General features: G+C 43.5%; 1 protein-coding gene across 7 annotated transcripts in view; it reads right to left on the bottom strand.

Annotated features, from left to right (window-relative positions):
- The window catches only part of EPS15 (epidermal growth factor receptor pathway substrate 15), a 158,655-nt gene that overhangs the window by 90,820 nt on the left and 54,596 nt on the right, over positions 1-13,239 (bottom strand). For all 7 annotated transcript variants that reach the window (XM_040360496.1, XM_040360498.1, XM_040360494.1 and 4 more), the window contains 6 exons: positions 11,063-11,128; positions 9,463-9,588; positions 9,288-9,347; positions 6,224-6,430; positions 3,568-3,713; positions 1,160-1,316 (listed from right to left, as the gene is read on the bottom strand). In XM_040360496.1, the coding sequence (XP_040216430.1) occupies positions 1,160-1,316; positions 3,568-3,713; positions 6,224-6,430; positions 9,288-9,347; positions 9,463-9,588; positions 11,063-11,128 (762 nt within the window). The remainder of the gene's footprint in view (positions 1-1,159; positions 1,317-3,567; positions 3,714-6,223; positions 6,431-9,287; positions 9,348-9,462; positions 9,589-11,062; positions 11,129-13,239) is intronic.

The following is a 13,239-nucleotide window of genomic DNA, read 5'->3' as shown; positions in this document are numbered from 1 at the left end:
TGCGCTCCTGGTGGGGGGGAACGGGGAGCCGTCCCTGCTGGGAGAACTCAGTGATTATTGCTAGTTGCTTTAGCCACTGGCAATAATCGCATGCTAGAAATCCAACATGCTGGTTTGTACTCAAGCTGATCAATGAATTGACTTGGGTACAATCAGCCTGCCCATACATGGATCATACCACGGCCGCTGCCTGCTGAACCCGCAGAGATTTACACAATCTATGGCAGGCTTTAAGGACTTATAAAGACTATGCCTGGCCATATAGGTGTGCATTTTATTGTCTAGCACACTGATTAAACCATTAATACACTGAACAATTGATTATTTAGCAGCATTTTACAGTAGATATCAACAGTATGTTTGTGCATTAAGGTCAAACATGTGGCTCTACTGACCCCTTAGCTTTTCAGGCATAACAACATTTTCAGCCATATAAAGTATATTAATTACATATCTATTACTCTTGTGTGCATATAGATTTGACACAATCACTATACTGCCAGATCAACATTTACTTGTGAAAACTATAAGACATACAGAATGCTGTATATTTAGTGCATGTCACATGCAGCTGTAGAGAATAGCAGGCATCTGTAAATGGATCCCTTGATCAAGGCATGTTATAGTCCCCACAAGACACAGTGAATAACTCAAAAGCCTGTACACGCATTTAAGAAAACATTGATAAGGAATAGTTATTACAACACTGCTTTAGGCTAGGTTCACACTATGTAGGTTTCCCTGCGACCACGTTTGCATGGGAGAGCAGCCCATTTATTTGAATGGGCTGCTATACTTATGGAAAATGCAGGGAAAATGGTCCTGCGCCTTTTCCAAAATCACCTCTGTGGGGAAACTGCATACTGATATGTAGTTCCCAGCATGGGAAACCGTGCTGCAGATTCTAGTGCTTGGGGTGCCATTAAAAACGAATAGCACCCCCATGCATCTGAGCAGCAGCACGTTTCTGTTGCAGGTGGAGGAAAGCATGCAAATTACACGCAATGATGTACCTGCTCAGATGTGAACCTAGCCTTACAATGCAAAACTTGTGAAACCTGAAGTTACATCTGTTTTTGTTGAAATAGCTCTGAACATTGGTGCTACAATGTGGAATGATAGTGGACACAATAAACAAGAGGATTTCTATGAGTCTTACCTGAGGTGTGGCAGATCTTTCAGATGGTGGGAGCATTTCAGAGGTGAGGACTTGAGGAGGATCAGTACCTTTCAGCAGCTTCAAGTTAATAAAATGAAAGGCCAATGCAAACTGTTCTTTGGTAAGTTTTCCACAATCTTTTGTATCACACAAAGACCTGTAATCCAACAATACAAAAAACGTCAGTTTCAATCTAAAAACAAAACATGACAGTATAACCATACAGACTATGGTCAAAGCAATCAAAAAGCCCTCACTCTTAATAGCGCAGAGCACAGTAATGCCTTCTTAAAGAATAAGTTCACCTCTATAAAAATAATAATCAAGTACTGTCTTTTTGGCAGGTAGAAAAAAATGTGCATTTATAATTATTTTTAGGCGCCTGTAAAGCATTGCACCCACGATCTACAGATTGCAGGTGCAATCCAAGGGCTCCTGCAGACTGTCTGTGTATCGGTCTTCCTGTAGCTCATACAAGAAGACAGTTACTAAGTGACAGGAAGCATCAATGAACTACCTGGAGCACACATCCGTGCCCTGGTAGTTTATGGAGATCTACAAGCTGTCAGTTGCAAAAGCTGCCGGTACATGTAGTTCATTGACGGACCTCTTTTTAAATTGTGACACCGGGTGCAGGGAGAAGATTCTCAGCCCTCTGTCGCAATAAGAAGGGGGATCTGGGAGGGGCTGCAGGGAGAAGGAACACGTTACATGTTCCACCCTAAAAATAGGGGGGGGGACATGTAATCTTCCTTAAAGAGGAAGAACCCCCCAGGTGGGACTTTAAAGCGGTTCTCCACCCTAAAGTGGAGTCCCGCTGATCGGAACCCTCCCCCCCTCCGGTGTCACATTTGACACCTTTCAGGGGGGAGGGGGGTGCAGACACCTGTCTAAAGACAGGTATTTGCACCCACTTCCGGCCACACGCTACGGGCGAAAGACGGGCATTCCGTCACATCCCGTCTGTCGCCCGTTGTGTGCTGGGAACACTCGGCTCCCAGCACACAGCGTGTGAGCCAATCGGCGGGCGCAGCGCGACTCGCGCATGCGCCGTAGGGAACCGGGCAGTGAAGCCGCAGCGCTTCACTTCCTGGTTCCCTGAGCGTGGATGGAGGGGGGAGCAGCAGAGACGAGCGATCGCTCGTGCTCTGCTGCGATCAGCGCTGGACTCCAGGACAGGTAAGTGTCCTAATATTAAAAGTCAGCAGCTGCAGTATTTGTAGCTGCTGTCTTTTAATATTTTTTCCCCGTGGCACATCCGCTTTAAGGGCAATAACTAAGAACGTATAAAATTGTAATTTTATTCACAAATTATACAAAATATACAACTTAATAACATTAAAACATGAATGGTGCGATAGTACATGAATTCTAATGATGGTCCTGGAAAGCCCAATGTGTTTCGGGACACTGTCCATCCCTTCGTCAGGGGATAGTATCCGGACGGGATCACACTATACAATACAGATAAAAACATCTTAGAAAATTATACATTTGAACATTAATTGTCTGTGCAAAAAAATGGGCAAAAAGAACAAAGTAATTACACTGTACAAGAATCATACCCAATCACATCATTATAAAGACTCGCGGTTGGACTGGCGGGCCCCCAAGGAAGGCACCAGATAGCCTGCTGTGTCCAAAGGGCACACAGGTGAGGAGGGTCCCCAAAAGCTCCCAATAGATCCAAGCCGCACCACCAAATCACGGAATATTGAGGGAATATTCTAGAGGGATAGACACTGGGAAGCTCATATGTCCCAGATGATTTCAATATATATATTATTGTTCTTTCAATAGAACTTCAAGGACCGTCTTAACGTGGCTTCTGTGTCTGTAATTTGGTGGTGCGGCTTGGATCTGTTGGGAGCTTTTGGGGACCTTCCTCACCTGTGTGCCCTTTGGACGCAGGAGGCTATCTGGTGCCTTCCTTGGGGGCCCGCGAGTCTTTATAATGATGTGATTGGGTACGATTCTAGTACCGTGTAATTACTTTGTTCTTTTTGCCCATTTTTGCACAGACAATTAATGTTCAAATGTATAATTCTCTAAGATGTTTTTATCTGTATTGTATAGTGTGATCCCGTCAGGATATTAGCCCCTGATGAAGGGACAAACAGTGTCCCGAAACGCGTTGGACTTTCCAGGATCTTCATGGGAATTCACATACCATCGCAAATCTGTGTGATGCTATCATGCCAATATGGACCAAAATCTCGGAGGAATGTTTCCAACACCGTGTGGAATCTTTGCCATGAAGAATTAAGGCAGTTCTGAAGGCAAAAGGGGTCCGACCCGGTACTAACCAGATGTACCTAATCAAGTGACCGGTGAGTGTGTATTTCTATTGAATATGCTCATCTATGGCTGATCATCTTTTTATATGGCAGCTACTCTGTTGTGCTTACCATATGTGGGCAAGAAGTCCTGAGGGCAACCCAGTCTTAAGAAAGATCTCTCTGACCTCCAGACCGGACACCAGGCCGTCCTGATCTTTGTCAAGTTTCATGAAAATATCTTCGTATTTTGTTTTCTCTATAGGTGACACAACCCACTGTAAATAAAAATAAAGACAGTCAGAGGCAATGTTTTACACGACTCTATCCTAAAGAACAAAGTAAAAAAAATTCAGAGCAGAAATTTAATTAAACTTCATGTTAACCTTCGGAATACCATAAATCAACAAGACTGGTGATAATGAGAAATATATCCTCAGCTACATACAGTATGTAGCACTGTCTTCCAGCACTAAGATGGGAAGTTTCCTTCTCACATCCAGGCTGAGTGCTGCTCATACATTCACATGGAGCTTTGTATTCATTGAATGAGTCAGAGATTGTGACGTCATCCCGTCACTTCTCAGCCTCATGCATTCCGAAGAAAGCTTTGTCTTCATTCAGAGAATACAAAGCTGCTTATGAATGGTTGAGCAGCGCTCAGCCCACCTCTGCTTTGTTACCGAAGTGAAGAGAGAAGCTTCCATATCACCGTTGTATACTGTATGTAGATGAGGCAGCATACAGTTTATACAAAGAGTCCAGCAGGCACACCTGTTCATTTAGAACAGGGGTGCCCAACCAGTGGCCCGGGGGCCACATGTGGCCCTCGACCTCCTGCTCTGGGATAGCAGATTGGCAAGCCCAGATCACGGGTTGCCAACCTGCTAATCCCAGAGCAGTAGTTTTGTGAATGAAGCCACAGCTGATCTGCGCCCATACAATGCAGCCTGATGCCCATCTGCAGCCTCTGTGCCCATCTGCGCCCATCCAATGCAGCCTGATGCCCATCTGCAGCCTGATGCCTATCTGCAGCCTCACCATCTCTCATGCAGTGCAGGAAATCAGGTAGAGGAAGCAAGTGTCTGCAGAGCAGAGCCACATAAGCCGATACTTCCTACCTGGATGAAAAACTGTTATTTAAAGGTAAGTTTACTACTAAATTCACAGTGTGTGTGCTCGCCTCCTCGCATTTGGCGAGGGAATTTATGTGCAGTGCGAGTATCCCTTGTACGCCGCTCAGACACACACAGTGCGGCCAGTAAAATATTTGTATTCAACTATAGAGCTGCCACGCCATTTCGCACAGGCTAGCAGCAGAATGGGACCGCCCCTCTCCACCTCCCATAGGCCAGTAGGATTTCCCACAACTGTACCTGCCGCCCGGGACCGCCCCTCTTCACCTCCCACAGTCCAGTAGAATTTTCTAGAACTGCCGCCCGGGACCGCCCCTCTCCGGCTCTCTCAGTCCATTAGAATTGCCCAGCACTGTATACCAGACGCCGGGACCGCCCCTCTCAGTCCAGTAGAATTGCCCAGCACTGTATACCAGACGCCCAGGACCGCCCCTCTCCGCCTTGGACTGCCCCTCTCCACCTTCCACACATCATAGGAGTGCACCGTGGCCACAGTTAAATGGTTACACTTCTCCTTTAACTGCGATTTACTACCGCTTTAAAAGGAAATTTACGTCATGAGACTTGTTTATTACATAATAACTGGATTTGGGACCTCTTTATACTGTTATACAGGAGCCTTTGGTTGTACAGCAGAGCTCAGAAAGGGGGAGGGAAAAGTAGTACATGGAGTGTATTAGGTGTGTTGCAGTGCAAGAAGCACGCTCGTGGGAGGATAGAACAGAGTGACGAGGGGGAGGGGCGGGTAACCTGTTTGCCTGGAGTTAAACTTTAAATGGTAAACATGACAAATACTATCAACACTAATTCGAAAATGTATGGAGAAAAACTCCATTACACCTTGCTCCTTTTAGAGTTATTCTTATTACTGAAGTACATGTACACTTCAAGAAGGTCATTTTCCCCTGGTCAGTGCTTTCGTGCCTCAAGTTTCAATCACATGACCAATGCTGTGAAACTGGTCACACGGTCTCAGCCTAAGGGAGCGATATGGAAGCTGAATCATTCAGCCACTAAAAGACAAACACTCCCTTCTGCAAAGATGCCACAGCACTGGTTATGCAACAAGCACTGAGGCACAGAAACATTATAAGGACTCCAGTTAAAAGATACGCATTTCTAATGGCCGGTAAACACAATCCAAAAATCGTACGGAAAATACGGCTTTCGAGTCGATCATGCGATAATCAGATCGTTAGTACGCAGTTTTCGAGAGCCGATCACGACCGTTCATCAGATATTATCCGATCAAAGATGCACAAAAATTGTCCCTCGTACGATACCAGATTGTATGATTTTTGTTTAATCAGTACAGTTGTTATCCAAAAAAACAATAAAAATACACTACAATACATGACATCACTTCCAATTTTTTATTCTGTTGTACGAGAATTTTCATAACTTTAGTAAACTATTCATGTTGGATATGCGACAAGCATGCAAAAAAAAAATTTGGATGATCAGTAGTCAGATATTCTGATCGTGTGTATGGGGCATAAGCCATCCAAACCTTTATTACCGTTATCCAAGTTGTGATAAAATGTATTGATTAAGGAATTTATGACTACAGCTATTTCAGAAAGCAAATAAATTCAGACATATCTACGTGCGGAATGACAAATTCTCTTGCTTAGCAGCCTTTATGCTCTTACCTGTGTACCAGGCGTTTTCGTGGGGATGATTCCTACAGGTGGCAGCGAATGTCGTGGCTCTTTAGATGGTGGCATTGGCAGTGGTGGTATGATTGGCAAGGATGAGGCAGGACCAGAGGTTTTCCTCTTGGATGGTGGCACCAATGCAGGAGGTAATATCATTGGAACTGGCTCTTTCTCCAGAGCAGAGTACACTAAAAACATTGCCTGCACAAACAAATCACACATGATGTTAGCAGCTGGTTTCCATATTTCTATGTGACTTTTTATATTTTTTACTTGTTCACGAGAATGTTTTACCATGCAGTTGTGCTCAACCTGTGGCCCTCCCGCTGCTGCAGAACTACAAGTCTCATAATGCCTCTACATAAACTTTATAAGTCTGACTGAGAGCAAGACAGCTGCAATTGAGAACTCCCGATCTGCACTGAATTTCCAGATTAAAAATGCAAAGGCTACGGAAGCCATTGTACTAGCATAAAAGAGCCAGGCAGCTGGCATTTCCTGAGGAGGTCGTCCACAGCAGATTGTCCTTTTCTATAAGCACAGTTTTCGTGAATCACAATACAGGGATGGCACACATACACTCACCAGACACTTTATTAGGTACACCTGTTCAATTGCTTGGTAACAAATTTCTAATCAACCAACCACATGGCAGCAAGTCAGCGCATTTAGGCATCTAGACATGGTGAAGACAACTTGCTGAAGTTCAAATGAAGTGGTGTGTATCACTCGCACAAAGGTGAATATGATGTCCAAAAAAAAAAAAGAAATTTAGAAATAAAAATATAATTTAGATATCCAATGTATGGGTTGCAGCAGCTTAATTGTTGTTACCATATATAAATTGATACAAAATGTTTATCCTGCACTACCCTTTTCAATATGGTGTGCAACATTTATTCAAGTACTACTATGTTTTCAATATCTTAGTGACAAGTAATAAAGTAAAGAATAAAATTCCAGTGAAACTTTAACCACAATAATAAAGTTCTGTAGTGTTCTATATAAATCTCAATCTGAGTGTATATACAACTAAAAAGTCCATAATTCCAAAGCAAGCATGCTCCCAGTGAAAGCTGTAATTATGATATCCAGAACTGCTTCTAATAAAGTGCTCTGTGTGCATTTAGCTCTTCAGTTCCACTATCCTACACCATGGATGATCCCCCACCGGGGTGCTCACTCACCAGCAGATATTTACCCCCGGATCTTATGCCGAGGTGGGTCTATCAGGCTTGTCTACACTGGTGATTTCTCTGGAATTTACCTTGTGTGTCGGCATTATACAGGAAATGGAATGACAGGAACCAACATAGCGTGATATCGTTTAAAATAAAAGATCACATAAATAAAAGTCAAAAATGTCCACTCACATGTACAAGTGCCATTTCCTGGCACGAAGAATAATCTGCCAACAATATCATTATGGCCGCTGCCGCTCTACGATCCTCTGGAGCCAGCGTGCGTTCCACTAGGCAGAAGTACTGGGGTACGTGACTGAACTGAGGGCAGGCAATTCAGTCACATACCTCAGAACTTCCGCCTAGTGGAACACACGCTGGCTCCAGAGGATCGTGGAGCAGCAGCAGCCATAATGATATTGTTGGCAGATTATTCTTCGTGCCAGGATATGCCACTTGTACATGTGAGTGGACATTTTTGACTTTTATTTATGTGATATTTTTTAAACTATATCACGTTCTGGCTCCAAAGGATGGCAGAGCAGCCATATCGATATTGTTGTCAGATTATTCCTAGTGCTGGTACACCTATGGACGTTGTATATTCACCCTCGGAGATTGAAATTTATATGGAGCACTATGTCACTTTATTATTGTGGTTAAAGTTTCACTGTAATTTTATTGTTTACATTATTACTTGTCACTAAGGTATTGGAAACACAGTAGCACTTGAATTAATTTTGCACACAGTATTGAAAAAGAGTAGCGTAGGATCACATTTTGTATGAAGTTCAAATTAAGCATCAGAATGGAGAAGAAAGGGAATTTAAGTGACTTTGAGCGGGTCATGATTGTTGGTGCCAGACATTCTGGTCTGAGTATCTCAAAAACTGCTCATCTACTGGCATTTTCATGCACAACCATCTCTTGGGTTTACAGAGAATGATCAGAAAAAGTGAAAATATTTAGGGAGTGGCAGTTGTGTGGATGAAAATGCCTTGATGAGTTCAGAGGAGAATGGGCAGACTGGTTCGAGATAATAGAAAGGTGACAGTAACTCAAATAACCACTCGTTACAATCGAGGCATGCAGAATACCATCTCTGAACACACAACACATCGAGTCTTGAAACATATGCTCAGCAGAAGACCACACCGGGTGTCACTCCTGTCAGCTGAGAAAAGGAAACGGAGGCTACAATTCGCACAGGCTCAGCGAAATTGGACAATAGAAGATTGGAAAAATGTTGCCTGGTCTGAGGAGTCTCGATTAAAGCTGCGACATTCAGATGGTAGGGTTAGGATTTGGCCTAAACATGGATCCATCCTGCCTTGTATCAACGGTTTAGGCTGGTGGTGTAATGTTGTGGGGGATACTTTCTTGGAAGACTTTGGGCCACTTAGTACCAAATGAGCATCATTTAAATGCCACAGCCTACCCAACTACTGATGGCTCCTTCCAGCAGGATAATGCAACATGTCACAAAGCTCAAATCATCTCATCACTGGTTTCTTGAACATGACAATGAGGTCACTGTACTCCAATGACCTACACAGTCACCAGATCTCAATCCAATAAGAGCATCTTTGGGATGTGGTGGAATGGGAGATTTGTATCATGGAAATTCAGCCGATAAATCTGCAGCAACTGCATGATGCCATCATGTCAATATGGACCAAAATCTCTGAGGAATGTTTCTAACACCTTGTTGAATCTATGCCATGAAGAATTAAGGCAGTTCTGAAGGCAAAAGGGGGTTTAACCTGGTATTAGCCAGGCCTAATAAAGTGGCCAGTGAGTGTATATAACAGGCATGCATACTCTTTATGGTGAGTGTGGGGAATGACCAACACATTATTAACAAACAAAATACTCACAACTGCAAACTCATCTCGGTCTAAAAGTCCATCGTGTTCAATGTCACTTAACTCCCAGACCTTAAAAAAAAAAAAGCAAGTGATTTAGTAGCTAGAAAAGAAATTGACAGAATAAGAAGCAATACAAGGACTAGCCAGGCAGTAGGAAGAGTAAACCCCCGACGGTCACACCTACCCTTCCAAGCACTTCCACAGGCAATTTGGAATTGAGCAGCACAGGTTTGACCTTGTCCCCCGACAGGAATCCATTCGAAGGGTTTAAACTGTCAAATATTGCATCATATTTAGCCTTTTCATCTGCCTGTAAAGCAATCAAAAGTCAATTAATTCATATTTCATAAAGTGGAAAAAAATTGACCAACTTTTAAAAAAACACATGCACACTGGAGTAACACTGTCCCCGACAACCGTCTGTATTCTAAGCATCTTACAGACATCAGGAATGAGTTGTGGTGTACACTGCACTGCACATACCTCACTGGCAGTTTACACTATTAAAAATAAAAATGTTAGGAGATGGGAAAGATGAAACATGCAAAGACTCACGGCTATTTTTTAGCTTTAAAACAGTACCATGCAGGACCCTGTACATGACATTCTGGTCTAGACAAAAAAAACAAAAGCGACAAAAGAATACATTTTAGTTGGCCCACAATTCTGCTTTGGGGAGGGAGTGTTGTGCCGCGTACACACGGTTGGTCCATCCGATGAGAACGGTCTGATGGACCGTTTTCATCGGTTAACCTATGAAGCTAACTGATGGTCAGTCGTGCCTACACACCATCAATTAAAAAAAATGATCGTGTCAGAACGCAGTGACGTGCTGAAAAAAAACGAAGTTCAATGCTTCCAAGCATGAGTCGACTTGATTCTGAGCATGCGTGGATTTTTAAAACAAGATTGCTTTTTTTTAACCTATGGATAAATAACCGATGGTGCCCACACACGATCGGTTTTGACCGATGAAAACGGTCCATCAGACCATTCTCATCAGTTTAATCGATCGTGTGTACGCGGCATTAAAGTAGGACTTTAGTTCTGCTCAAAAGGGACAATTTAATTTTAACACAAAAAATAAATAAAAAAATAAATAAAAAAAGTTTGTTTGAATGCTCGAAGATAAACTGCCCAAAAAAAATCCATGAGTAAGTTACAGTAAAACCTTGGTTTGAGAGTAACTTGGTTTGAGAGCGTTTTGCAAGACAAGCAAAATGTTTTAATAAATTGTGACTTGTATATCAAGACATTGCTTGTATATCAAGTAGCCTCATGTCACATCTGAGTATAAAAGAGAAGAGAGGCGCCTCCAAGTGTAGCAATATGGTTACATTTAATGAAGGTACAACATTTGGCACCATATTGCTACACTTGGAGGCGCCTCTCTTCTCTTTTATACTCTGGAGCTTCTGCTGGATTTTGCTTCTAATCCCCTTGTGGAGGCTTCTATTTGTGGATGGACATTTTATGGTTACACAACCTATCACATTGCTATAATCTTTTTATATGGACTATAAACTGAAGGACTTATGAATAAATGGTTGTGGAACGAATCATTTTTGTGTTTCCATTATTTCTTATGGGGCAATTTGCTTTGATATACAAGTGCTTTGAATTACAAGCATGTTTCTGGAACGAATTAAGCTCGCAATCCAAGGTTTTACTGTATTGTAATTTGTAACACAGCATAACATTAATGTAAAGTTCTCCAGCAATAAAGAGTAATCATCCACATAACTAGTGATATTAAACACCAAAGTAACACTGTTAACACTCACCTTGACAGTCCATGGCAGGTCTGAAGAGATGGGGGCCGCCGCCAAGGAAGGGCTTGCAGTGTCATGCTAAGGAAGAACAAAAATGTTGTTTATTAAATCAAATGATCAGTGGGCACTCTGGAAAAGCTTCTTTGCATTCCAGTACAGGGACAGTACTTGAAAAAATTATATGTATAGTATACCAGAAACGCTTGTCATTTCTATCCTACCTAGCTCAATGTCGATGTTGCCATCAAGGTCATAAAAAGAAAGTTCAAAAATCTGCCAATGAACTACATTGTAGTCTGAAGAGGTCCCTTGTGGGTTAACAAATAAGCAACTGACCTCAAAATCTTACAGACTGTACAGTATATAGATTCTGTGGCAAAGGAAACCCATGCCACACCTCTCCTCAATTTAAGGGGAGATCAGCATTGTCATTCTCCATATTTCTCTTTGTACTCTTATACTGAAAGTCTACCCTATCATGTATTCTATAAAAAAAAAAAAAAGATGGTCTGCAGCGTCAGGCAGTGTTTACTGTCAATGTTCTATCAGTGTGCAGGTGTGACTACAAGATCCATAGAAATGAGTGGGACAGCAGTAATGGGTGTTGGACAGAGAAGGGTGCACCCAAGCAGGTCTGTTAGATTAGTATGCACTGGGCAGAGCGGTCAAACTCTTGTGCCTATTCAGCTATACAATCATATTAAGGGCTTGTGCCACAGGGCTTTATTTGCATCAAGCAGGTTTTGTATTCCCCTATAAGTTTATAGGAATGCAAACGCAGATTGACGCTGGTCAAAAGCGCCAGCAAATAATTTTAGAATGATCTTAATATTTATGCCTAACTTATGCCACTGACAAAAGCCCTTGGACTAGTGCTTCCCGCACCTGTCCAACAGGCAACATGTCACCTCTCCATCTGTATTTGCAATGCATACAGTTGCAGTGCCACCCTAATAACTTGAAAGGGGCGCATTTGGTGGTGCTACTGCCCGCTAAATGCTACAGGGGATAATATTGCCACAGAGAGCAAAACTTCACAGCTGTGATGTACACTCCTATCCGGTTGCCTTTGCAGCTTAAATTAGTACAGCCAAAGCTCATTTGGCTGTACTTCTCCTGTCGAATTACAGGAGTGCAGTTCATTCTGCACTCCTGTGACCCATTTCCAGTAGACAGTGGGCTGAAGGCCGCTATTGACGGACATCACATAGCAGGCCCAGGCAAGATCGCGATAATGAATTAGGGATCCGCCGACATTCCTGGACCAGCACCCTGCTCAGGCCCTACACAGGTCAGTGTTCCCATAAACGCGCAGGGGGGGGGGGGGGGTTGCAGAGCAGAGAGCTGTGAGCACTGAACGATCGGAAGCGTTCGATCACTTGGTTCTCAGTGTTAGAGGCACCAGATGTAGCATCAGACTGATGCTACATCCACCTAGGTAAGAATGATTCTTAAAAAACACATACATCCCCCCAGTCACAAGGGTACACAAGCCAATAGGCTCACTACAATTGCTGCTAAAGCTGAAATGTAGGTAGATATTAAAGACAACATTTTTTTTAAATTAAATCAGTGTAACAGAAATTGACTTTAAAGCGGATGTGCCACTAAAAAACTATATTAAAAGCAAGCAGCTACAAATACTGCAGCTGCTGACTTTTAATATAAGGACACTTACCTGTCCTGGAGTCCAGCGGTGATCGCAGCAGATGACGAGCCGATCGCTCGTCACCCTGCTGCTCCCCCCTCCATCCACGGTGAGGGAACCAGGAAGTGAAGCGCTCCGGCTTCACTGCCCGGTTCCCTACGGCGCATGCGCGAGTCGCGCTGCGCCCGCCGATTGGCTCCCGCTGTGTGCTGGGAGCCGAGTGTTCCCAGCATACAACGGGGGGGGGCGACGGGAAGCGGAGGAAAAACCCGTCCTTTGCCCGTATCGTAGGGCCGGAAGTGGGTGCAGATACCTGTCTGTAGACAGGTATCTGCACCCCCCTCCCCCCTGAAAGGTGTCAAATGTGACACCGGAGGGGGGGAGGGTTCCGATCAGCGGGACTCCACTTTAGAGTGGAGATCCGCTTTAATATATGCCTCGTGTACAGCCAAGCTCAGACTACGGCAGGGGGAAAATCAGCACAAGGAGCCAATCAGTTCATGTGCTGAGAAGCAGCATTCTGATTGGAGGAAAAGGGGCT

Source organism: Rana temporaria, chromosome 7 (genome assembly GCF_905171775.1).
Source record: "Rana temporaria chromosome 7, aRanTem1.1, whole genome shotgun sequence".
In the NCBI taxonomy this organism is placed as follows: domain Eukaryota; kingdom Metazoa; phylum Chordata; class Amphibia; order Anura; family Ranidae; genus Rana; species Rana temporaria.
This window is presented reverse-complemented; position numbering and strand designations above follow the sequence as displayed.